We start from the raw sequence: 27,791 nt of genomic DNA, 5'->3' as shown, positions 1-27,791 counted from the left end.
GGAGACCTTTCTAGCTTTTCCTACAATGCAGAAATATATATACTATGTATTTAATAAACATACTATACTATGTATAGATATTTCTGTTCTTTTCTTTCTTTATGTTCCATATGTTTATTTAATTACTCTTTTTCTAACTTGAGTTGAATTATTTTTTTGGTGGGGGGGTAGGGGCAGGGTCTCGCTTTGTCACCCAAGCAGGAGTACTTTGCCACGATCACAGCTCATTGCTGCCTCAACTTTCTGGGCTCAAGCAATCCTCCTGCTCCACCCCCAACCCTTTTTTTTTTTTTTTTTGAGACAGAGTCTCACTCTGTTGCCCAAGCTGGAGTGCAGTGGCACGATCTTGGCTCACTGCAATCTCTGCTTCCCAGGTTCAAACAATTCTCCTGCCTCAGCCTCCCGAGTAGCTGTGACTACAGGCATGTGCCACCACACCTGGCTAGTTTTTGTATTTTTAATAGAGATGGAGTTTTACCATGTTGGCCAGGTTGGTCTCAAACTCCTGACCTCAGGTGATCCACCTGTCTTGGCCTCCCAAAGTGCTGAGATTACACGTATGAGCCACCGTGCTCCGCCTCATGTTTTGATTTTTTTGTAGAGATGAGGACTCACTATGTTGCCCAGGCTGGAATTCTTTTTAAATAAAGGAAAATACTTAAACCTATAAAGTTTCCTGGGTAGAGATTTGACCCTACACATTGGATAGAAAAAGTTTCTACTTCCAATATTTTGTAAATAGTCCAATTTTCTATTATTTCTATTATTTCTTTGATTAAATAATTATTAACTTTTAAAGGAGATTTGTTTTTTCCCCATAAACATGTGTTACTAATGTAATTTTAGTGCACTGTAGGGCAGGAACTTGGTTTACACAATGGGAAAATATAGTGGTATTTTCTTTGTGACCTAGCATAAGATTGATTTTAGTTGCTGAAGTTCTCATGATCTAATAGCTTAGCTTAACAGACTTTAGCACATGCCTCTTTATTTGTGGGAGGCAGAATCTTGAGTCAAAGAGTACTCTTTTCTCTGAAATTCACGCTGTCTTCCCCAGGCCCATTGATGCTATTCTAGTTCCACCCCTTATCTCTCATTTGGACAATTCAGTAGACTCATAATTGGTTTCCCAGCCTTTAGTGTCTGCCACCCCATTCCTCCAAAATGTCAATAAAATACCTATCTCCTGTTTGGAAGGCTTTGATGCTTTTGCAATTTAAGAAATTAACATCAAACATGTTCTTAATGATATTCACAGCTCGTCCCAATCTCTCCCCGTCTATCTTTTCAGGCCCACCTGTATCCCACCCTCACCTCTGCTGTCTCCATGTTCTAGCTGCTTCCTTGAGCTATAAGCTGTTGCCTGAATTGCATGACATTCTCACTTTACTTATGGAGGTAACGTTTATTTATTTTTTTCTTAATTTTTTTTTTGTGAGACAGAGTCTTGCTCTGTCGCCCAGGTTGGAGCGCAGAGGCGCAATCATGGCTCACTGCAGCCTCAGCGTCTGGGCCCACAGGATCCTCCTACCTCAGCCTCTGAGTAGCTGGGACTACAGGTGCACCCCCATCATGCCCAGCTGATTTTTGTATTTTTGGTAGAGGTGGAGTTTTGCCATGTTGCCTAGTCAGGTCTCAAACTCCTGGGCTCAAGCGACTGGCTTGCCTCAGCCTCCCAAAGTGCTGGGATTACAGGCATGAGTCACCATGTCTGGCCCTTAGAAACATGAGGAGACCTACTATAGACACTGGTTCAAATTTGGGATATGAAGGGGCTGTCATGTAGAATGAGAAATAATGACAGTCAGAAATATTAGTTTGGCCGGGCACAGTGGCGCATACCTGTAATTTCAGCACTTGGGGAGGCCAAGGCAGGTGAATCACTTGAGCCCTGGTGTTTGAGACCAGTCTTGGCAACATAGTGAGACCCTGTCTCTACAGAAAATACAAAAATTAGCTGGGCGTGGTAGCATGCACCTGTAGTCCCAGATACTGCGGCAGAGGACGAGACTGAGGTGGAAAGATCACTTAAGCCAGGAGGTCGAGGCTTCAGTGAGCCATGATCGTGCCACTGCACTCCAGCCTAGATGACAGATTGAGGCTCTGTCTCAGAAACAAAAACAAAAACTAAAAAACCCATAAAAAACAAAACAACCTAATGTTTCTAAGACTTGATTCCTCTAGAATAAAGTCACGTCTCCAGAGAGCCTCATTTTAAGGGGCACTCTTACACCTGATAGAAATACCTTCCCAGAACTAGTATTTAGAGTGCAAACTCCAGGCAAAGACAGCCTCAGCATTCACTAAGTGCCAGTGTGAGAAGTGGTCATGAGGAAGATACTCAAACTGCTTTCAAAGGCACCATTTAAAAGTTCTTTTTACAAAATTTACATGATCAATTTCCCTTGGCATAAAATGCATGGAAAACTGATAGCTATTAATAGCCTGGTGTGCTTTCAATTAAATTATTACAAATGTGTAAGCCATGGTATCCTTCTCTTGTTTTGGCTACCAGAAAGCTCAGGATGCTATTTCCTCCAGGGCTGGCTTTTACGATGTGCCCAGCAAGCTTTGTGACTTAAACTGTTCCAGCCTCAGTTTCTTCATCTATAAAGTGAAAGTAACCAACAACTACTTTGCAGAGGGGGGTTTAAGGAGCCAAATACAGCGTCTGGCAAATTTGTTCAACAAATAGGTATTGACTTCTATGTATAAGATACTGCCCTCAGTGCTAGGGGTCTAATGACAGGTCCTTGCCCTCCCAGAGCTCACATTCTAGAGGGAAAGCCAGGACTAATAAGTACACAAATACACAGCTGATGGCAAGCAGACCACAGTGAGCATCAGGGAGGAAAGAAAGCGGGGACGTGATGGAGGGTAACCGGCTGTAAGAGGCAACCTGTGTTAGATGGTACAGGTGGAGAAGACTGCTGTGTGCAGGAGAAATTTGCAGTGAGACTTCAAGGAAGAGAATAAGCTCGCCACATAAAGAGGGAACAAAGAGCAACCCAGGCAGAAGGAACAGAACAGCCAGGAACCGAGGAGGGAAACCATTTGGCAGGTTCTAGGAGGCTGGTGAGGCTCCAGTACAGTGTGCAGAGAGAATGCTGGGAAATGAGGTAAACAAACAGTAGTGTGGCTAATAAGAATTGCTTTGCTCTAATGATTGCTTGCTTGTCTTAGTGGTTTTGTTATACCTGGGCCTTTTGTTTTAAGCAGTTTCAAATACTTCTGAAGTGACCAATATACAAACGAGATGAATATAAAGTAATTAATTAAAAAATGTTAAAGCTGGCATTAATCAAGATCCTACATGATTTACATGACTTGAACATTTAATTCTTCCAATATTCTATATGGTAAATACTATTATTACTTTTTTTAACTGATAAGGAAATGAGACGCAGATAGTTTAATAAACTTGCCAAAGCTGGCACAGGGAATAAGTTTAAGAGCAGGATTTGAATCAGGCAGCCTGACTCCCAAGTCAATGTCCTTAGATGCTACACAATGCTGCCTCTTCAGGTTACATAGCTATTGTGAATCAGTTACTTGATGGTACCCACAGGTCCTCCTGAGCTTCTAACAGTTATTGTACTCACTAGTAGCAAGAAATATGTTTGGAATTCATAATCTATAATCTACTATCGGGGATTCACATAGCTTCAAATTCTATCTATTAATAGGGAATAAGGTCTAATGTAGCATGAGAAAATTTCCCTCCCAAGAAAAATAAAGAACTCTAATTAACATTTTAATAATCATTCTCAACTTACAGAACTTATCCATTGTTAAATCTGTATCCATAATTTATTACAGATGTTTATGTAGGTCAGCTTGCAAATAGCTACTGGTTTGCTCTCCTGGGGTTACCAACAATATGCATGAAGGAGACACAGTGGAGATTGATTTTGTTATTTCAATAGTTCTGGTCAAAGAAAGTGAGCAGGTAAAGTAGTCTGAGGGCTGGTAAAAATCTTTTTTAATTACTCATTTTTCCAGATGGAGTTCTGTTTCAATGTGTAATCTCTGATGTGCCCAAAGCCTCCCCAAGGCCACAGTAGTCATGCTCCCGGGCAGTATCTGCCATCCAAGCCACTTACATTCCCATCGTGGTTTGGGCAAGAGAGAGGCTTTCCCGCAGCCACAGCAGTGACTGTCTCCAGGATGGAAGACTCCTCAACGTTGCTGCCTGGAGTTCGCTGCAGCACGTCCATCAGGTTTGTGATGAAGAAATTGTTTTGGAGCGCGGCCACCCCTTTCTCGGGCAGGATGGAGGTCTGGCGGCACACTGGGCAGGAGAGGGTTAAACTGTGGGCAGGAATGTAGTTCTGCAGGCACCTGTTGCAGAAGCAGAGGTGGAGAGCTTAGCACAGTGCAGAACCTCCACTTCTTGCAGGTACCATACATGTTCTCAGTGACTATACAAGGTATTTGGCAGAAACTCCCATCCCAGTCTCCTTTACTAGGAAAATAATATTTCAGAAACCAACAGGTAAGCTGTACTCACACTAATCAGGCAAATGATTATGCTCAAGGAAATAAAAAATGTCATTGACTTTCGTAGTGTTTTCTAGCGCCTTGGCACGCAAAGTGTGGTCCATGGATGAGCAGCGTCAGCCTCCCTGGGGGGTGCATTTGGTAGAAATGCAGAATCTTAGACCCTATCCAACACCTGCTGAGTCAGCTCCCCATGTGATTTGCATACATGTTAATGCTTGAGAAGCACTGGCCCACAATATCTAGCAGTGGGCTCACAAATGTGTGGACTTTGAAATTGAAAGAAACACATCAAATATTTTTGTTAGCAATAAAATTCTTCTTACGTACAAAATCATAATGAGATATGAAAAATACATCAAAGTGGAAATGTTTGCTTGAAGCAAGAATGGGACACCCAGAGTCAGAGCCACACCATCTCTTCTCCTTGTCTCTACTCAACAGGTATCAACTTAACTCATTTAAAGAAGTGTGTCACTAATAATGACTCACACATATGCTGCTCATTGAATTCAAAGTACTTCCAATGAGCCTATGAGATAGGTACTGTTATGATTCCTTGAGACACATGATGCAACAGACAGAGACAGGCCAGGGTACTTGTCCAAGATACTTAGCTGGTCAGGGGCAGAGTACAGAGTACAAATTCAAACACAGGCAGTTTGGCACCATAATCTAAACTCTCAATAATTAGACTATACAATTTTTTCCAGTACCTAGCCAAACAATTCAAAACACACCAACCTAGCCCCATTCCTCTTATTTTGCAGATGAATAGACCTGACATCAGAGACATTCATTGATCTTGTCTATGTCACAGAGGTAGCTAGCCCTGAACCAATACCAGACATGAAACAGCTTTTTGCTAAGGTCATTAATGACGTCTGAATCCAGCAGATGTTTTTCAATTTTATCTTACTAGACTTCTGGGAAGTATCATTAAGCTTGACTATTGCCCTGCTCACCTTCCTTTTTATTGAAAAATTTCTCTTCCCTTGACTTTATGACACCACACCCACATGGTTCTCCTGTCTGCTCTATCTTTTCTGAGTCAATACAGTTTTGAGTTAATCAAGGTTCCATTCATCATGAGACCTCTTCTCTTTCTGGAGTATTATATTCACATCACATGTGTGGCTACAAGCATAAGGCTCCCAAAATTATATTTCTTCCCACCGACATCTCCTTTGAGCCTCATTAACTGACTTCTCGACGTCTTTTCTTAGATGTCTTGCAGGTCCTAAAACTCAACATGAACAAAACCAAACCCATGATCTGCTCCCAGACTGTATCCTCTCCCATTCTTGATGAATAGCAACTCCATCCATTATTTAAACAAACCAGAAACTAGGAATCATTCTTAAAATAGTAACTCCCTTACTGTCTTTCATTTCCCATATCCAACCCATTACCAAAGCATGTCCAAATGCCTACATATCTTTCTAACCTCTCCGGTTCTCTTCATCCCCTGCTATATTACCATCCTTGTACCCTCTTACAATTCTCCACATTGCAACCAGAGTGACCTTCTCAAAACTCAAAGCTAGCCATTTAAATCTCCCTCCCACACCATCTGAGATGAAAGCCCTGCCATGGTTTCCACTTCCACTGCTCTTACAACAAAGACAAAAATCCATATATGGCAATATGGATTACACATCTCATATGGCCTAGCACCTACATACTTTCTGTCTCTTCCCCTCATTTGCTGCATACCAGCCACAGTGGGCTTATTTAAGTTCTTCCCCAGTGTTGAATAACCCTCTCACTGTAGCACCTCTCACTCACTATAGCAACCTCCCACTATAGCACCTTTGCACATACTTGAAATTCTATTCACTCCCCTTTGTTTAGTTAATTTTTACTCATCATTGGGGTTTCTGCATAATCATCACTTCTACAAGGAAGCCTTCCCTGATTACGGCAAATTCCTCTATTATATTGTTTCCTGTGTACTTCTGGTGTACAGCATTGTCACTGGTTTAATTTCACATTAGTCTGAGCAATTAGGGGGTTAGTGACTGGCTCCTCCACTAGGCTGTGAGTTCCAAGGGGCCAGCACCTGTGTCTGGCTTTGCTCTCCTTCAAGCCCTTCGATGCTGTTTTGGAAGATGTGGGATAAAAGTGACTGTAAGGGCCGGGCGCAGTGGCTCACGCCTGTAATCCCAGCACTCTGAGAGGCCAAGGCAGGTGGATCATGAGGGCAGGAGATCGAGACCATCCTGGCTAACACGGTGAAACCCCATCTCTACTAAAAATACAAAAAAAAAAAAAAAAACTAGCCGGGTGTGGTGGCGGGCGCCTGTAGTCCCAGCTCTTCGGGAGGCTGAGGCGGGAGAATGGTGTGAACCCGGAAGGTGGAGCTTGCAGTGAGCCGAGATCGCGCCACAGCAATCCAGCCTGGGCGACAGAGCGAGATTCTGTCTCAAAAAAAAAAAAGAGTGACTGTAAGGTGCTCACTGAGTAGCCAGTATGAATGTCCAGCAGAGGCTGAACATGGGGGTCCTAGAGCTCACTCTCCTGACAGTGAGACAAGCTGTAAAGTTTTGTCTCTGCATAAACAAAAATTTCCCCACGGGGCACAGTGGCTTATGCCTGTAATCCCTGCACTTTGGGAGGCCGACGTGGGCAGATCACGAGGTCAAGAGATTGAGACCATCCTGGCCAACATGGTGAAACCCCGTCTCTACTAAAAATACAAAAATTAGCTGGGCATAGTGGTGCATGCCTGTAGTCCCAGCTACTCAGGAGGCTGAGGCAGGAGAATCACTTAACCCAGGAGGCGGAAGTTGCAGTGAGCCGAGATTGCGCCATTGCACTCCAGCCTGGCAACAGAACAAGACTCTGTCTCAAAAAAATAAAAAAATCCCATTTTAAGGAAAGTTGCCAGCACCTTCAACACCTTCAAACAGAAATCTTCTCGGCTGGATGCAGTGGCTCACGCCTGTAAGCCCAACACTTTGGGAGGCCGAGGCAGTTGGATTGCTTGAGCTCAGGAGTTTGAGACCAGCCTGGGCAACATGGAGAAACCCTGTCTCTATAGTCAGGCATGGTGGTGTGCACCTGTGGTCCCAACTACTCAAGAAGTTGAGGTGGGAAGATCTCTGGAGCCTGGGAAATTGAGGCTGCAGTGAACTGTGATTGTGCCACTGCACTCTAGACTGGGTGACAGAGTGAGATCCTGCCTCAAAATAAATAAATTAATAAATAATAAATAAAATAAAAAATAAAAGAAGAGGAAATCTGGCCAGGTGCAGTGGCTCACGCCTGTAATCCCAGCACTTTGGGAGGCCGAGGCGGGTGGATCACAAGGTCAGGAGATCAAGACCATCCTGGCTAACACAGTGAAACCTTGTCTCTACTAAAAACACAAAAAATTAGCCAGGCATGGTGGTGGGTGCCTGTAGTCCCAGCTACTCAGGAGGCTGAGGCAGGAGAATGGTGTGAACCGGGGAGGCAGAGCTTGCAGTGAGCTGAGATCGCGCCACTGCACTCCAGCCTGGGTGACACAGTGAGACTCCGTCTCAAAATAAAATAAAATAAAAAAAGAAGAGGAAATCATCTCAACATGCATGAGGCTGGAACAATTTTAACACAGAGCATTGTGTAAGGACTTGCTGTAGCAGGATCTCACAAATCTCCACCACCAGCTATTGAGTGGGGAGTGGAAGTGGGTTGGGCTAGACCCCCAAAGAAGATATCAGGGGCAGACCTAGGGCAGCCAGAGTGTTGCTTCTCACCTGTCAGAGTGGGGAAGTAGGACCCAAACAATAGATAGGCTGGACACTGAATACTGAGATATGGGGCAATTCTGCCAAGTTCAGACTGAGAGGCTCTGAATGCACTTCTATAGAGAGTGTCTGCCAAGCTATGCTGACTGCTGCACATCAGGTAACAATCTTACCATGCGTGCCCAGGGACACATGGACGATTAGCTGGTATTCATGTTGTAGGTGCACCCATTAAGGGGATGGAGGAATCACACTCTAATTATTTTGTAATATGAATTACCAAGCACTTAAGCCAAAGTATAAAATGAATAAAATAAAAAGTGCCCTATATACCACCACTAAAACAAACCAAAACCCATATACACAAGCACACGCACACACACAAAACCCCACAACAACCCAAAAAAAACAAAAAAGCCACAACTACTAATAACAAATCTACCTTCTCCTTCCATCCATCACCACCGTGAAGGATATGGTTATTCTTTTGCAATTGAACCTTGCGAAGTAAATCAACGCAAAAAATGGTCAATCAGATAATAAGGACATGTTAAATCAGATATTTGTGTAATCAGCATAGATTTGAAGCCATTTGAAATACTGATTTCCAGTTCTATCATAGGAAGTAAAGCATTTTAAGTATGTATATTAAATAATGATAAAAATGTACTTAACAAAATGCTATAAAACACAATTACCATATTTATTTTTAAGAAAGATACATAACTTTACTAGGGAAATATTTATAAGTAAGATAAACTAATTACTAACAAACTTATGCTTAATTGCTTACATGGTAAGTTAAACAATGGGGTAAAAGTATATTTTGATAACCGATTAACGCCCCTCTCCAAAAACAAATGCTCTATCAAGAAGATAAATAAGGAAGTCTGTTTTCACATATAGCAAATTACAGTCAGGTAATTTATTTAATATATATATATATTTTTTCTTTATCTAAAACATCATAGCATTCAAATGTGACATTAGTATGTGTCTGAAGAATCTTTGGAAAAGAAGCTATACCCTTTGAAATAACCACTCATGTATGCAGATGTTTTACCTGATTTGTTATAGGGGAGGAAATGATAGATTTTTTTAATTGACTCTCAAAGACCCTCTGTAGGGATCTGCTGTGGACAAAAATTGTTTCACAAAGAACAAAGGGAAGTTTTAAAAGATTTTTCAACTTAACCTTCTTACTTAATGCTCCATCTCTTGTGTAAATGAATCAGTAGTTACTGGATTGCTTTCTCCCGCTTATAATGATTTGAAATAAAGTAAATTATTTGCAACTCATGATTCTGTTTTCCATGTCTGGCAGAAGCACAAGAGATTAGTTTTCTCTCAAAGGTAACTGTAGAATTCTGGGAAAGAATCCTGCAGTAGGTTGTAGGAGGTCAGCCTGTGAAACTCCCTTCTCCAAGCACAAAGAAGGCTTACCTCTCGCAGAAAGTGTGCAGACAGGGGAGAACCTTGGGATTCTTGTACCGTTCCAGGCATATACTGCAAATCAGAAACTGCTTGTCAATCTGGCGCACCACAGGACTTGGGATGTTGGTGCCTTCACTGGCCATCCTAGACCACTGACATGGGGGGCCGGCTGTCTTTGACCCTGCACGCTGCTGCTGTCAGACAGAAAATCAAACAGAAAAACATATAATGATCTGTGGGTACAAGTCAATCACTGGCTCTTTCACCATAAGCATTGTGTTATAAATAAAGGTAGAAGTCGGCCAGGCACGGTGGCTCATGCCTGTAATCCCAGCACTTTGGGAGGCCGAGGTGGGCGGATCACGAGGTCAAGAGATCTAGACCATCCTGGCTAACACAGTGAAACCCCGTCTCTACTAAAAATACAAAAAACTAGCCAGGTATAGTGGCATGTGCCTGTTGTCTCAGCTACTCAGGAGGCTGAGGCAGGAGAATCACCTGAACCCAGGAGGCAGAGGTTGCAGTGAGCTGAGATCGCACCACTGCACACCAGCCTGGGTGAGTGCAGTGAGACTCCATCTCAAAAAAATAAAAATAAAAATAAATAAATAAATAAATAAAGGTAGAAGTCATTGTCAGTGACCTCAAAATGACCAATAAGCCAACCCTTATTGCTGTACAAGTACAGTGAGCTCCCTGTTGTTTGTTTTGTAAATGAATAAAATCCTCACATGTTCGTCATGCAAACAAAACAAATTAAAAGAGGGTATGTTGTACAAAGAGGTATGCTCGCTGGGTTTCAAAGCAGTGGTAACTAAGGGGATAAATACTTTATATAGCTGTTCTGCTTATGCCTTTAGCCATGACTATATTTAAACATATATTTACCTTTTATATTCTTATTGAAATTGAATATGTTTTTCCAACTATTGTAGTTGAAGAGGTTGGACTATGTCACATCAAAATATGTCACTTTGATACAAGGATTATTTTGAGCTGAAAGCTATATAGAAAGAACAGACAGAAGAGGACCTCTCTGCCCTTCCCCATCTGCCTAAAAGCAGGGCATAAATTTCTCTTTTGTAAAGGAAATTTCCATTTGTAAAGGTGCCTCTCTCTTCCGAGCCAGGAAAAGAAGTCTCTTAAACACTGAAGACTGCATGGAGATGATCTTGCAAAATGATCTTACTAAACAAACCTTATCTATCATACATTTCCTACAATTTACTGCCCCAGGAGTCCAAACCCATCTTTCTGTCTAGGCAGTTCTCCGCAATATATTGTCCTTTGTCAAAATGGTATATAAAACCCAAAGAGGAGGTTGTGAAGCCCTTGATAATGTAAAATTAAAAACAGTATTAAAAAAAGTGTATGCCTTTTTCTCCTTTTAATCTGTCTTTTGTCACTTTAATTTATAGACCCTAGGCACATACTCTAGGAGGGCAGAAGAAAAGTTTTTCCTCCCCTACATGCTATTAATATTCATGGGGGTGATAATTAGAATTTTAATTAAAAACTTTGTATATGGTTCAAAGTGTTTTCTTCACGACTAAAGGTTTATAGATTTGAAACTAAAATATATTTGCTATGGGGCAGGGACAAAGGCTAGACGTATTTCCTATAATTTAAAAGAAATATCTGTTGTTATTCATGTCTGGGCATTTGAAAGACCTGGTGAAGTGAATAAATTCAGAGAAGGTTTCAAAATGTTAGGGATCATGCCAGGAAAGGAGAATCAGAAGAGGGCAACAGAGAAAGAGAAGACAGCAGAGAGTTTGAGAGCACAAGAGAGGAAAAAGTTACAACACAAAACACAGCTCATTTTACCACCTTAAAGAATTCCTGGCTTCTACACCAAAGGCATAAACCAAGGCTGAGCTAAAATTTACCTCTTCATTTTCTAAATATTTGGTAAGGTGTCCAGAGCCCTCTAATTCCCTATGGAAATACTCTTTACCAAAAAGAAAATAAAAGACAGAGAGAAAGTGAAACTGCCTTTGCAAAAACTATAACTGAGAAAATTATGGCAGTGAAAGAGATCAGACCTAACCGACTCCATCTTGTTTCTAACCTTTAAGCTGTCCTTGTTCATTCCCGGGCACAGGTTAAACTAACCTTGGGAAGGAATTAAGCTTATAGTTTGACTCTGAAACAAAATTGATAATAGCCCTTTTCCAAAAAGACCGCTTCTTGCCTGAGGACCAGTCTGCCTCTGTAGGACTAATAAATTAGCTACAAGATTAGAAATTCAGGTTTAGGGGCCATGCAGCCTCTGGCTGCAAGAGTCTGAACCTCCCTAAATTGCTCTTCGGGATAACAACACTATTGTAAAACCAAAGATCAGTGCTTGAGATGTTTTGCAGAGCCTGCACTCAGTGGATCAGCTGACACCACCCAGACCGGTAATCTGGCTCAACAAGCTCTGTGATCCCACCCAGGAACAGAAGACAGCAAGAAAACCCCACTTTGACTCCTCTATGATTCCATCTCCAACCTGACCAATCAGCACTCCCCATTTCCCCAGCCCCTACCTGCTAAAGTATCTTTAAAAACTCCGATCTCGAATGCTCAGAGAGACTGGTTTGAGTAATAATAAAACTCTGGTTTCCTGCACAGCTGGCTCTGAGTGAATTACTCTTTCTCCATTGCAATCCCCTGTCTTGATAAATTGGCTCTATCTAGGCAGCAGGCAAGGTGAACCCGTTGGGTGGTTACGAAAGAAAGAAAGGGAAGAAAGAAAAGAAAGAAAAAAGGAAAGAAAAGAAAAAAGGAAAGAAAAGAAAAAGAAAGAAAGAGAGAGAGAGAAGGAAGGAAGGAAGCAAGGAAGGAAGGAAGGAAATAAGAGGTTTAATATTTAATATGACCCTAGGCAGGAGGTCATACTATTATTCTTTATTCTTTATTATTACTATTATTTTTTGAGATGGAGTCTCACTTTGTCACCCAGGCTGGAGTGCAGTGGCGTGATCTCGGCTCACTGCAAGCTCCGCCTCCCGGATTCACGCCATTCTCCTGCCTCAGCCTCCCGAGTAGCTGGGACTACAGGCGCCCGCCACCACGCCTGGCTAATTTTTTGTATTTTTTTAGTAGAGACGGGGTTTCACCGTGTTAGCCAGGATGGTCTCGATCTCCTGACCTCATGATCCACCTGCCTCAGCCTCCCAAAGTGCTGGGATTACAGGCATGAGGGGTCATACTATTATTCTTATTCCACAGATTAGAAGAAACAAAACAGAGGCTCAGTCAAGAAGTTTACCAGTTTACCAGAATGCAAACCCAAGGAGTATATGTCTCTAAAACCCATGGCCTTTTCACTACTTAAACCACAACACTGCCCTTGACCTTGTGTTTTAAAAAGGCTGCACTACAGAAGCTCGGTTTACATATGACACTTTAACGTGGCCTGGTGCCTGTTTTTAAAGCTTGGAAATACTCCATATTTACAGAAGCAACACTTCTATACTTTCTAAAGAAAACATTCTTTTCCAAATATAAATAGTTCTCCTTCCTACAAAGTCACCAAATTTTTAAAAAGCGTATCAACTTTTATTAGGAAACTTTGGCTGCTGGCTGGTCCAAGTGCAGTGGTGTTTAAAGGTAACTGATCACAACCAGTTACAGATTTTGTTGCTCCTTCTCCACTCCCACTGTTTCACTTGACTAGCCAAAAAAAAAAAAAAAAAAAAAAACCCAGAAAATTCTGCTATTTATATGTGAGTATAGTTACAAACATGACACACCTGTTTTCCAATTCTGTACCCTTTAGATAAGTTTATTAAAGATATGATTTTAAAAACAGGCTGGGTGCCATCTCTCACGCCTGTAATCCCAGCACTTTGGGAGTTCGAGTGAACAGATCACCTGAGCCCAGGAGTTCAAGATCAGCCTGGGCAACATGGTGAATCCCCATCTCTACAAAAAAATACAAAAAAACCCACAAAAGGTCGGGCACAGTGGCTCACACCTGTAATCCCAGCACTTTGGGAGGTCGAGGTGGGCAGATCACGAGGTCAAGAGATCCAGACCATCCTGGCCAACATGGTAAAACCCCATCTCTACCAAAATTATAAAAATTAGCTGGGTGTGGTGGTGCGCACCTGTAGTCCCAGCTACTCAGGAGGCTGAGGCAGGAGAATTGCTTGAACCTGGGAGACAGAGGTTGCAGTGAGCCGAGATCGCGCCACCGCACTCCAGCCTGGTGACAGAGCGAGACTCCGTCTCAAAAAAAAAAAAAAAGCCCCAAAATTAGCCAGGCATGGTGGCACACATACATAGTCCCAGCTGCTCAGGCGGCTGAGGTGGGAGGATTGCTTGAGCTTGGGAGTTCAAGGCTCAATGAGCCGTTAGCGTGCCCCTGCACTCCAGCCTGGGTGACAGAGTGAGACTCTGGCTCAAAATAAAATAATAAAATAACATATAGAACCTTGTGAAGCACCTGCTATACAAGAGTGTCACATTCAGACAGAACTCACTGCATAGTTAAACGGTATAGGTATGACATCCAATCAGCCACCATTATCTGCTAGACTTTCCATAGAGTGTCTCTCTAAAGTAGCTCAACTCTCAGGGGCTCAAAATGTGAGAGCCTGTCTGTTCTCTTAACCACATCCCTATGACATCAGACTAGGGGAGGAATGCACTTGTCTGTCTTAATCAAAACCAACGCTGAGGGTTTAAATGACTGGCCCAAGGTCATTCAGTAAAATCAGTGAACCAGAAAGGTCAGATTTCAAGTTTTCTGCCTTATCTGATAAATCGATGATGTAAGTTTAACACTTCACTAGAGTGTGTGTGTGTGTGTGTGTGTGTAACTTGTAAAAATGATGAGTGCTCACTTTTGCAGCACTAAAATTTGAATGATACAGAAAATATTGCCCCTGAGCAAGAATGGCATGCAAATTTGTGAAGTGTTCCATATTTTCTTTAAAAAAGATGTTAAACTGGCCAGGCACGGTGGCTCACGCTTGTAATCCTAGGACTTTGGGAGGCCGAGGTGGGTGGATCACGAGGTCAGGAGATCGAGACCATCCTGGCTAACACGGTGAAACCCTGTCTCTACTAAAAATACAAAAAATTAGCCAGGCATGGCGGCAGCTACTCCTGAGTAGCCCCAGCTACTCAGGAGGCTGAGGCAGGAGATTGGCGTGAACCCAGGAGGCGGAGCTTGCAGTGAGCCAAGACCCACCACTGCACTCTAGCCTGGGTGACAGAGCGAGACTTGGTCTTAAAAAAAAAAAAAAAAAAAAAAACCTTTTCCATCGAAATCAGTTAAAAATTATTTTATTTGGAATAGCTTTTGAAATTTTTCATAGTACCCTTTGAAATAATCAGAGCCATCCTGGGTATTGAAAAAAGCAGAGAGAAAGCATCATATTGGACTTTATTCCTTTTTTTTTTAACCTTAGAATTTTGGATTTTTGGCAAGAAAAAAATTTGCTTTAATCAAATGATATATGTTGATGAAATGAAATTTCTTGAGCCAATATTTTATGCTCTAAAGCCAAAAATGAAAACACTTCATTCTAACTTTATGATCATTATTGTAGTGGGTGAGAGCAAGTCTCTATATTGTAGTATTGTTAATTTGCATGGTAAATTAATTGTTTACTCATTAACACTAATTTAAAATCATGATAGTATCACAGATCTCTCACAAGTGACCTGTTGAAGGCATCTGGATTTTTAGAACTTCAAGAATCAACACAAAAGGTTTCCAGTCCCCAAAGATCCCCATATTTGCCAGGATAATGGTCCTTCCCTGGATACCCACACTAGGAAGAACATTTGACTACTCCTAATGGGACCATGTGCTCAGAAGAACTGAGGCACAGAATGAGCTAATAAGCACCGTGGGAAGTCTGAATCAGTCCGAATATGTCATGAGGAATACACTCAATTTACAACAGCCTTCAATCAAAGCGTTGGGGCACTACCACAGTTTCTGGTCTCCTTGATTAAAAAAGCAACAAATGTTTTATATAGATGCTTTGCTGGTCTCCTTTCCCCATCTTGTTTTCTAAATTGTCAGAGACCCTTCTTACCCACATAACCAGTGGAAGTCGGTGCACTATAATGAAAGAGATCAGAATATAGAATTGCTCTTCTATATGCTGGAGAGTTGCAAAACTAAGTTCTGAAGGGATCTGTGTGAAAACATGCCTGGGGTGGACTTTGCCTGTAAAGAAGCTCGAATGCTTTTGGATGTACGAACTAACATCAGACACATTGACAAAAAGCCAGTAGAAAGGAAATGGTAGCAAAGGCAGAAAGAACCACTTTAAAATAATACAAATGGTCAACATTAGTTTGATATTGACCTTAGCCAAAGAGAGTTTTCACTTGGAAGACTAGCTGAGGTTCCCTGTCTGTGGAAAACAAACAGCAAGACCTCTTACAAAGAAGCTCACTCCCCTTTGTCCAGCTCAGTGTCACCTGCTCAATCTGACCATTCTGTTCAAAATTGCATATTGCCACCAGTTACCTAGCACTGCTATCCCCAGTCCTTGCTAGGTTTTTCTCTGTAGCACGGGTCACCTCCTGTTATAGACTCCATGTCTGTGTCCCTCCCAAATTCATATGTTGAAGCCCTAACCCCCAATGTGATGGGATCAGGAGGTGAGGCATTTGGGAGGTGATTAGGTCATGAGGGTAGAGCCCTTATGCTGGGATTAGTGACCCTGTAAGAGGAGATAAGAGGGAGACTGCTTTCCCACTCTGTCCACTCTCTGCCATGTGGGCCATCTGCCTATAAAGCCAGAAGAGGGCCTCACTAGAACCCACCATGCTGGCACCCTGATCTCAGATTTCCTAACCTCTATAACTGTGAGACAATACATTCTTCTTGTTTAAGTCATCCAATCTACGGCATTTTTGTTATAGCAGCTGGAACTAAGCCTTCCGACATACTACGTAATTTATATATTTTGGATATAGTCTCCGCCCTCCCCCTAGAATGTAAGGCCTACAAGGGCACGGATTTGTGTCTGATTATTCACTGCAGTAGTTCCAGCACCTAGAAGTGTCCTGGTACATAGTAGACATTATCTTTTGAATGAATCAAACTAGCGAAATATAACATGGAAACGGACTTATTCACAGCAGCAGCAAAGAGCAAAACTTCCTGAATTCCATGATAAAGAATATGGTTGTTGCCGGTCATCTGAATGTTTGCACTTGACCTTGGACATTAGCTGCTTCCCTATGTGATAGTCTTTTTTTTTTTCTTTTTGAGACAGGGTCTTTCTCTGTCACTCATGCTGCAGTGCAGTGACATGCTCACAGCTCACTGCAACCTCCACCCCCGAGGCTCAAGTGAGAGTCCCACCTCAGCCTCCCAAGTAGCTGCGACCACAAGTGGGCACCACCATGCCCAGCTAATTTTTGTATTTTTTCAGAGAAGGGGTCCCACTATGTTGCACAACTGGTTTCGGACTCTTGGGCTCAAGTGATCCTCTCGCTTCAGCCTCCCAAAGTGCTGGGATTACAGGCGTGAACCACCGTGCCCAGCCTCCCATGTGATAGTCTAATGCTTAGCAACATAAGCCATCATCCAAAGGGTAAACATTAGTGACATATTTTAACATGTTCATAGATGCAGAAAAAGAAACAGAACTATTGAGTACATGAAAGCGCCTTCACAAAAATTATGACAGTGAGAAAAATCTGGCATAGAAAAATTATGACAGTGAAAGGAATCTGACATAGGTGACTCCATCTTGCTTCTAACCTCCATGTTGTCCTTGTTTATTCCTAGATGCAGGCCGAACTAACTTTGGGAGCAATTTAGTTTATAGTTTAACTTTAAAACAGGAATGATAACAGCCCTTTCCTGAAACAAGCCCCTCCTTGCTCAGGATCAAAACCACCTTTATAAAACTAACAAATCAGCCACAAGGTTAGAATTATGGTTCCATAAGGAGCCATGTAGCCACAGGTCTCAAGATTCCTGCCCTCCCCAATTGCTCCTACAGATAACATCACTATTGTATTGTGCAGGGTCTGGATTTTATTGAATAAATAAATAAAATAAAAAATAAAAAACATCACTATTGTAAAACTTAAGATTGGTGTTCAAGATATTTTTCATACCCTGTATTCTGATGGACCAGCTGGCACCACCCAAACCAGTAAACTGGCTCCATGAGTTTTGTAATTCCATCCAGGAAGTGAAGACAGCCAGAAGACAGCTTCGACCTCCTATGATTTCATCCCTGACCCAAGCAATCAACACTCCCCATTCCCTAGCCCCCGCCCACCAAACTACCCTTGAAAAACCCTAGCCTTGGAATTTTGGGGGAGTCTGATTTGAGTAATAAAGTCCAGTCTTCCACTTAGCTGGCTCTGCATTTATTAAACTCTTTCTCTATTGCAATACTGTTCTCTTGGTAAATCAGCTGTATCTGTGCACTGGGCAAGAAGAACCACTGGGCAATTACAGACACATATGCATGGAAATAAAAAGCCTAAGAAGGTTGGCACATAAATCCCTTATTAATGGGGGCTTGCCAACTAAACAGAGCTTGTTGTGGGAAAAGCAATTCAATGATCACAAAACAAAATCCTTGGGCATAAAAAAATCCAGCTCCAGCGTTTCTTCCCTCATATCATCTCTGGTGTTTTTCCTGGCTCACTTTCTCAAATCTGCTACAATTTGGTGGAAATTAACCACCAAATGCAAAAGAACTTGATAGGAGAAGCTGAAATGAGAGAAAAATGCCTATGCCCACAATTCTAAGATTTAGACCACATTTCCCACCCCAAATTACACCATTTAGATCAGAAAACTATCCACACTCTTTATTGCGACACCACAGTGAGGAAGAGCAGGAAGAAAGAATGGCAGAGAAAAGCCAAAGTTAAATCGCTCTTCTGGAGAAGGGGAGGGAGCTGGCAAAATCTTGTCTGCCTGTTGTAGGGAATGTGGTGGGGTAACAGAGGCCAAGATTCTACGAAAAATAAAATTTTAACATGTGATTTGTGGGTAAGAGGTCGCATATTTGATTATACATCATCCTAAAGGTACTCAATTACTTTCCTACAGTCTAATTTTATGGCATTCCTGCATTATTGCTTCTCTTTGGTGCCACTTTAGTTGGACTTAATTATTAAGATGCCTTTTTTTTTCTCTCCCTAAGACAGTCTCCCTCTGTCTCCCAGGCTGGAGTACAGTGGTGTGATCTCGGCTTACCACAACGTCCACCTCCCAGGTTCAAGTAATGCTCCTGCCTCAGCCTCCAGCATAGCTAGGATTACAGGTGTGCCCCACCACACCCGGCTAAATTTTTGTATTTTTAGTAGAGAGAGGGTGTCACCATATTGGCCAGGCTGGTCTCAAACTCCTGGGCTCAAGCAATCCACTGGCCTTGGCCTCTTAAAATCCTGGGATTACAGGCATGAGTCACCGTGCCCGGCCCAGCCCATTTTTTATTGTTCTCATGCAGACATGCAAACATCTGCTTTCCAAGCAATTACAAATCTTCTGGTATATTTATAGAAAGGAAATCCTGAACCATTTGGATTATCTATAAATCACAGTATGCTACCCTGTACCTGCCAGAACATGTGGTATAAATTAAAACATGATGAAAAGGGTATTTTTAATTTTTAAAATTTGAGCCTATTATAATTTGCCTGCAATTGAATTGCATTGTTACTGAGGTCTCAATTAGAAGAAAAGAGGACAATCTTTAGTGAAATTAAAACAGGGTGACCCATTTCCAGTTAAATCAAGCCTCTATCCCAGACGGGCCATTTTGTAAATCAGAAGGCTAGATGCATTATCTTTCCTGATGATGATGATGATGATGATGATGATGTGTGTGTGTGTGTGTGTGTGCATGGGTGGGTGTGTGTGTTTTGGGGGGAAGGCATTCAGAAGCCATCCCCTTTAACTTTTGTCTTCAGGCAGGGTGTGTCCAAGCTCTCCAAGGTTCTTTTTCTCCTTATTTTCAGAGTCAGATGTATGACAGCTTCCTCAGATGAATTGGTTTTTACCAAATGGAAGCTGATTTTTAAGCTGAGCCCCTGACTTGTCTTTATGATATATCATAAAGACATTTCCCCTATCTCTTTCTTTAGTATATAAAGAAGGCCATTGCCTCACCTTTGGCAGCCAATTGTTAAGATTAGGCTGGGTCTGTGTGGTGGAATGTTAAGTGGTCAGGCTAATAGACATTCATCTCACAGCACTCTGGGACAGTCAAGATGCTTGGGGTCTCCACTCTCCACATCCATCACTTTGCCAGGTCTCCTCCCTTGCTTTGCTTGGGGACTACACAAAGAGGCTAAGTATTCTGGGACCACAAAAAAGGTAGAGGTCAGCAAGGGGACTAGGTGCTGGTACCAATTCTAGGGGTTGGAAGAAACTAGCAAGAAGGGAAAGGAGAAAATTATTTCACAACAGAACTAAGAGACACAGCTCTACATAATAGGAACCTCCTGTTTGCTCCTGGTATATAGGAAGCACATTATTTAATTCTGTTGTTGATTAGAATAAGTACTTAAATTAATAACGTTTAAAAACAATAATAAAAAGCACTTAATGGAAAAATGGAGGCTGTCGAGAATGTGAAGACCGAAGAGGTAAAGTAGAAGGGAATAGAAAGATTTGCATACTAAAAGCAGAAATCTGTTTCCTGCAGTGATGCTATTTGAATACTTGGCTCATTATTTTCTCACTTTCTGGTCCAATCTAAAGCTCCAATTTCTATGAAGAAATCTAATCCGTTGAATTCAGACCATCTGCACAATAAAAATATTCAGAAAACCCTAATAACCAACCCTATAATGGAGCAAATTCTACTCTGAACTAAAGTGTATAAGTAATAAAGGGACAGAGATGGCACCAGAGATTAAAGAAAAAGGCTATCACAGGTATGTGCAAATCATCATTTTGCCATAGTAAAAAGTAATTCAAGTCACATTTTTTGAAGAAAAAACTACGACAGTAAATAATTTGGCAGCAAATTTTTTAAAATTCAAAAGTATTTCTCTTCTACACACTTCAATAATACATAAAATATTTGGGTAGTTTTAGTTTTATAAGAGAAATAATTAAAAGAGACACAAGGGAGGCTTAAAAATTGCTACATATTTGGGATTTTCCCCTACCTAATAAAAAGAGATAAAGGAAAGGCCTAAGTATGGAGAAATTAACACCTAAGGATACCCAGATAAAGAACATTTTCATTTCTTAGTAAGACAAAGAATGAATGTTTTAACTTTATTTCACAAGCAACAAAATCCATGAAGCTTTTGTTATAATAAAAAAAAATTAAGTCATTGCAGGACTATAGTATTACCTATGGAAAAAAATGTGTAAAGATTTTAGTCTCCTTTTTAAAAATGTGTGGGTTATATATGCTGCATTCAGATATCTTGAAACAGCATGTTCTATCAGAGAAAATTTTTACATTCAGCTGTGTTTTAACCTTTCCAATGCAAATCACTTGTGTCTTCCTAGGAGAAAATTGGACAGAAACACTTGAAGGTTTAGGAAGGGTTACTACTCATGTCTCTGCATCCGAAAGCTGCTTTCTCATACCACAGCACACATGAAACTTCTCATTGTGTGCTGCTCGGGAGGGGTGTGCATTATTTAACATTATAGTGGGTTAGGAACAGTGGGGCTCAAGCCTCTGCCTGAAATAATGAAAGACACCAGAAAACAGATTCACACTAGGCAGAACTGAATCCTAACACTTAAGACGTCATTTGAAGAATTCTGCGTGAACAAATGGCTCTCCTTACATATATATTGGAGTTTAAAACCTTCTTTTAAAACAAATTTTCATAAGGAATAAAACTGCTGTAACATGATCTAAGCCAGAGAAACAATCTTTTAAACACCTCATTCTGAAAGCTATTACATTGAAACTATCTTTTCCTTAAGACAAAAATACCATTTTATCTTTTGGTTCAGAAATCCATTTAATAACATTCAATTTTTAATTTAAAACAAACAGCCTTGCTACTTGCTCTCCTATTCCCCCAAAAGAAGGAATAATGACAGGGTGGGGCATACTTGTAGAAAAAGCTCTGACACAAAAATAATCCCCACTGTTTCAGGAAGCAAACCTAAGGACCAACCCAAAACCCAAGGATTTTTTTTTTTTCCTGTGTAATGCTATCATTGAGCTCCACCCAGATTTGACTGTACTTCAAAGGCAGGAAAAAAAAATTGTCAGAAAAAAACAAACTATCTCCTACATGTTTGTTTGCTGGCCCTCAATGGCATTCAGAATTCAGAGGGTCGAGTCATGCATTATGAATGAATGGGTTTCCAATGGTAACTGCCAGCCATGGAACTCAACCCCAGGGTTCTCTAATAGAGGACAGAGTGGGGGGAGGGTCGCACGTTCTCCTCCACCCTGGGGCAGCGAGGAAGGAATCCTGCAAATTAAATATTTCATCTCCATGTTTGCACCCAACAGAGAGATGCAGGGGGCAAAATTCTTCTATTTAAAACAAGCCAAGATACCCACTAAAATAAAGACTGGTAAAAATACAAATCTAGTCAGATCACATTAGAACTTGATAAGAAAATCTTGCATGACTTTCTCCCCATACTTGTTAATTTGGTGCCTTTGTTTAAGCAAAGAATGGGTCTCTATTTTACAGCTACAGAGGATGCAGCATCGCCATGAGAGATGAAGGGAGAAAAAAGAACCGAGAGAGCAGGAGAAATCAGTTCTCCACCTGGCACAATACTAAGCAGTCTGAACATTTAGGACCTACCCATTTCTGAAGACAAACAGACTAACCAACGAGGCAAAGAATTAAATCCTCCCAAGTCTGTCGCTGCAGCTACGCGGCAATCCAAAAGAACAACGCAAGTTTCTGCTAACACCTCAAGTTGGGAAGCACCATGCAAAGAGACTGGTTAAAATTCCCTACCATGCAGTGCAGCCATCATCAGAAGCCCAGCATATCTTCTGCTCTAAGTAGTGATGTGTCAGTTCATGCACAGAACAGAGGAAGAGAAAAATGGAGGAAATGAGAGAAGGCTGGAAGTCGGCAGGAATGTTTCTGGGTCATTAACAAGTGGAAGACCCCCTTCAGTATTCACACCAATCGGTCTTGATCTTACAGGACATCTTTTTCTCACTGAGCGTCTGTTGAAAAGACTGCAGCAAACCAGGCAAGGGATTATGGGATAGGGATGCAGCAGCGAGCTGCAATGAGATTCGTGGGTGGCTTGCTTTCCCTCTGAGTCAGCAGTCAGCTGTTTCCATGCTCTCGTGCTGGGCCGCTGAGCTCCATCACCAGAAAGTGACTGCAGGATTAACCAGGGGAGAGGAGACCAGTGCAGTCTGCGCGCAACGCAGCCGGGGCAGGTACAGGGAGTGCTACAAATCAGACGGAGGGAGTGCTGGGACGCAAACGGTGAACGCAGTGAGAATAGATTCTAGATAGAAAATGGGCATATGGTACCTCAATATGAAAAGTTCACATTTAGAGAAGTGCTTTGCGTGAGTGTGAGAGCACACACTTGCTCGTTAGAAAGAGAGACGATTGATTTCCTTAGATGTCTCAAGTAGCTTGAAACACATAATTTTTTAAATGCAAAAAACAAACAAACAAACAGTCCAGTTCCACAAGCCCCTACTACTTTTCCTCTCTTGGTATTTACCCCAGGGCAGGGTCTATAAAATACGGTTCCACAAAGTCAAATCATGCAATGACATTTCTCTGCTTTTTGTGGTTCTAATGATTCAGAGAAAAATCATATGGTACATTTTTTGATTCGGGGATAACCAGACCCTGTTCTTTTTCTGATCATGAAGTTTTCAGTTAAAAGTTGAGAAACTTGACAAATAACATAACTTAATTTCCTGCCAAGTCATTAAACTTAGTTTTAAAAGGTATAAATAATGTAAAAATGATCAGCAAGTAGCTATATGATAGTGATTAGGTCTCCATATTACAAATAATAATTTAGAATAAAAAATCTTACATATCAGAGTAGAATTCACAACTGTTCCTTTTTCTACAACAATAAATGCAGGGAACAGTATTGCATCCTATTCTTTGGTTAGTTACTAGTTTCAAAGGGATTGCTAATAATGTTTATTTTAAAAAACTGGGCATCTGCATATTTGATTACATTAATATTTATCACATTCTTTCCATGCAGTCAAGCATTACAGTGAGCCGTCGAAGGGGCCTCAGCTCTGCAGAGCAGGGATGATTACCTTTGGTGGTAGTAGGAGGGGGGGATCACAGAGAATACAGCAAAATTGACAGACCCCAGAAATGCACATACATGCCAACTTTGGTGTGCCATTTTAGGTGATACGCAGTTCTCGAAATCCCAGTTAACACCCTATTTTAGAAGTTTTGTGGATTTTTTTAAAGCTTCATTGAATGGTAATTCACATACCATACAATTCACCCATTTAAAGTGTACAATTTAATGGCTTTTAGTATATTCATAGATGTGGGCAACTATTACCACAGCCAATTTTGGAACATTTTCATCATCTCAGACAAACAAACAAACAAACAAACACCCAACCCATACCGTTTAGCTATCACTCTCTTCCCTCCCACATCACATCCCCACAGTCCTAAGCAATCACTAATCTACTTTCTGTCGCTAAAGGTTTCCCTATTCTGGCCTGGAATCATATAATATGTGGTCTTGTGTGTCTTGCTCTTTTCACTTGGCAGAATGTTTTCCAAGTTCATCCATGTGGTAGCATGTGTCAGTATTTCGTTCCTTTGTATGGCTGAATGATATTCCATTGCGTGAATTTAGCACATTTTGTTCATCTGTTCGTCAGTCGATGGACACTGGGTTGTTTCCACTTTTTGGCCATTATGAACAGTGCTGCTATAAACATTTGTCCACAAGGTTTTGTGTGGACATATGTTCTGCTTTAGAAGTTTACAGTTTAATTAGGACCCACTCCTAAAACTGGAAGCAGGCTACCCCCACTGAGTTTTACAATATCTTCTTCCTAAGACAGGCCATCAGACAGGTGTCTGACTTACTACAACAGGAGTCCTTTCTTCTTCTCATAGTGCTACTAAGCCTATCCCAAAGCCAAATTCATCAAATGCTGACCCCACCCCCCAGCACATTCTTTGTCCTGATTTCTCTCATTCTCTTCTTCCAGTCAACCCAGATTCTTGAGACCTATAACTAGACCAGGTCTCTCTTCCCTGAAGGTGGAGAAGTGGGAGAGATCTTTGGTCTTGTTGCTGGGCTTCCAGCCAGAGGATGTTAACTTACTCATTCAATCATTCATTCCAATGAACACTTTTGAGTGTCGTGTGTTCCAAGCACTGAGTAGGCACTGAGGATACACAGAAGAATTTAATATTTCTGAGCCCTCAGGGAGGTCACAGTCTAGTGTGGGAGATGGATTAGTAAGCAGGCAACTGCAATGCAGAGTGGTAAATGCTTGACAGCAAGAGGAAACGAATGCTCTGGGTGCCCATAGAAGGGATACACAGGGCCAGGGAGGCGTGTGGAGCATTTCAAGCACTGAGTGCAGCACAGTCAAAGGCATGAGATGGCTCATGCGACCTGAGAGTAATACCTAAGTATAGCTGAAGCCTGGGGTAAAGGTGGAACAAATGCAGGTGATATCTGTTTCTGATCTTTTACCTGGAATTGGGAATATTTTTTCCCTGGAAATAGCATTACATAGGATAGCTGGGTTTCAAACACCCCTCACCACAATGGCTTAACTACTATATGGGTTAAATGGGTTTTGGGGGCTCAGCTGTGAATCTAACAAACACACATAATATTGCTTATTATAGGAAAATGCAGCCTCATTTTTAGCATATGTCTTGGCAAATGAATCCAACTGTTTATAAGTTGGGGCTTGGGTAACCGTGGGAGGCCCCCATGGAAGTGCCAAGCATCATCTCCTTGGCACTTCCTGAAAACAGGTAGGTAGATGGTGATAGTGGCTGCTGATTACGCTTCTGAGTTGGAGTTTTCCATATTGTGGCCTCAAGTGGCCGGACTCGGGGGTCTCAAGGGCAGAGAAGAGCCCGAGATTCTTGAGATTACAGCCACTGCACACCTTATTGACTTCTTGGAGCTGTCTTGCCTCTCCCCACTGTTTCCATCCAGCTGAATGGAGATTAGAGCTAAACTGTCATCAGCCAGTCTGACTATGATTTGTGCACTGGAGAAGTATACAGACAGTGCCTATGCATAAGAAGAGGATGTACCCTACTAAATTGGGATTGGCAGGAGCATGAGAGATAGCGATCCAGTATTTACTGACCCTGTATGATGTGCCAAGTTCAATCCAATGCACTTTACATACAGTCTGCCTATCCCGGCTCAAGAAAATTTATCCCAGAAAATAAACATCTTAGGATGGCATACAAAGTAATTTACAATCCGGCATCTGCTTCCTAATTATTTTCCACCTTCTGTCCTCCCTAGTCACACTCTGTTCATAAGACATTCTGTTACTGGAAAGCGGTCCCAATCCAGACCCCAAGAGAGGGTTCTTGGATCTCCTGCAAGAAGGAATTCAGGGCGAATCCACAGTGCAAAGTAAAAGCAAGTTTATAAATAAAGTAAAGGAATAAAAGAATGGCCACTCCATACACAGAGCAGCCCTGAGGGCTGCTGGTTGCCCATTTACATGGTTATTTCTTGATGATATGCTAAACAAGGGGTGGATTATTCATGCCTCCCCTTTCTCCAACATATAGGGTAACTTCCTGACGTTGCCATGGCATTTGTAAACTGTCACGGCGCTGGCGGGAGTGTAACAGTGAGGAGGACCAGACGTCACTCTCGTGGCCATCTTGGTTTTGGTGGGTTTGGGCCGGCTCCTTTACTACCACCTGTTTTATCAGCAAGGTCTGTATGTTGTGCCGACCTCCTATCTCATCCTATGACTTAGAATGCCTTAACCGTCTGGGAATGCAGCCCAGTAGGTTTCAGCCTCATTTTATCTGACTCCTATTCAGGATGGAGTTGCTCTGGTTCAAACACCTCTGACAATTCCACATGTATTTTTTTAGCAGTGGCTGTCAGCCAAGGAATGGTACCAACTCCTCCCATGGGGTAGTAGGGTGTGCATTTGGAAATGTGAAGGGACAGTGTGGCTGTCATATCCAGTGTGTGTGGGGGTGGGTAACTACTAACATTTAGTGCCTATGTGTAGGGATGCCAAACCTGCTCCAATGCTTGGGAGAGTACCTTAAAAGTACATCTGTCCCCACAACACTAATGTCAGTAGCATCTCCTTTGAGAAACACTAATCTCTAGGCTCACCTACCACTTGTTCTGCCAGGAACACTCTCAGCCTCTCCTGACTCCTGCCCCTGGTTAACTTCTTGTACTCCTTTAGAACCCAGCAAAGCCACCACTCACTTTAGGAAGGATTCTCTGAGTCTTCCTCTGATGCCCAGATCCTCCCACCCACTGTCTGGATTGAGTACCACTCCTGTGTACTCCACAGCATTCTTGCTGGAAACTGTTGAAGGTTCCATCTTTTACCTTTAACGAACTAATCCTTAGTGCAGTGCCTGTCACATACTAGGTGCCCAATAAGTAGATAGGGAATGATGAAAATCCTATGAATGAACAAATAACATAATATGACATAAAGGTGAAAGTTCATCTCGGAATTGAAAAATTAGTTGGATCAGAGACCATTATGGACAGGCAATTCTTCATATCTGGTAGTTTATGATTTAGAAAGTACCTTCATAGGCCAGGAGTGGTGGCTTACGCCTGTAATCCCAGCACTTTGGGAGGCCGAAGTGGGTGGATCACAAGGTCAGGAGTTCAAGACCAGCCTGGCCAAAACGGTGAAACCCTGTCTCTAATAAAACTACAAAAATTAGCTGGGTGCAGTGGCAGGCGCCTGTAATCCCAGCTACTCAGGAGGCTGAGGCAGGAGAATCGCTTGAACCTGGGCAGCAGAGGTTGCAGTGAGCCAAGATCATGCCACTGCACTCCAGCCTGGGTGACAGACTGAGACTCCATCTCAGAAAAAAGAAAGTACCTTCATAGAGTTTCTCTTTGATCCTCAAAACTAACCCAGAAATGGGTAGAGCAGGCATTATTATTTTAGTGGAAATTGAGATTTAGAAAGGTAAAGTGACCAGCCCAGGATGGAGTAGCCACAATGTAATAGAGGT

At 41.9% G+C, this 27,791-nt stretch overlaps 1 protein-coding gene and 1 pseudogene across 15 annotated transcripts in view; one reads left to right on the top strand and one right to left on the bottom strand.

Annotated features, from left to right (window-relative positions):
• TRIM2 (tripartite motif containing 2) overlaps positions 1–27,791 on the bottom strand; it is a 181,877-nt gene that overhangs the window by 53,511 nt on the left and 100,575 nt on the right. For 8 of the 15 annotated variants that reach the window (XM_054554588.2, XM_054554592.1, XM_054554586.2 and 5 more), the window contains exons 2-3: positions 9,675–9,856; positions 4,104–4,341 (exon numbers count right to left, since the gene is read on the bottom strand). In XM_054554588.2, the coding sequence (XP_054410563.1) occupies positions 4,104–4,341; positions 9,675–9,808 (372 nt within the window). In that variant the 5' untranslated portion in view covers positions 9,809–9,856. Of the gene's footprint in view, positions 1–4,103; positions 4,342–9,674; positions 9,860–22,559; positions 23,372–27,791 lie in introns of those variants that run through there. The other 7 variants (XM_054554585.2, XM_054554589.2, XM_009240382.3 and 4 more) reach the window with 3 other exon arrangements.
• On the top strand, positions 14,493–14,587 carry LOC112133240 (U6 spliceosomal RNA; annotated as a pseudogene).

This window comes from Pongo abelii, chromosome 3 (assembly GCF_028885655.2).
Source record: "Pongo abelii isolate AG06213 chromosome 3, NHGRI_mPonAbe1-v2.0_pri, whole genome shotgun sequence".
NCBI lineage: Eukaryota > Metazoa > Chordata > Mammalia > Primates > Hominidae > Pongo > Pongo abelii.
Note: the sequence above shows the minus strand (reverse complement) of the source record. Positions and strands in the feature narration are given on the sequence as shown.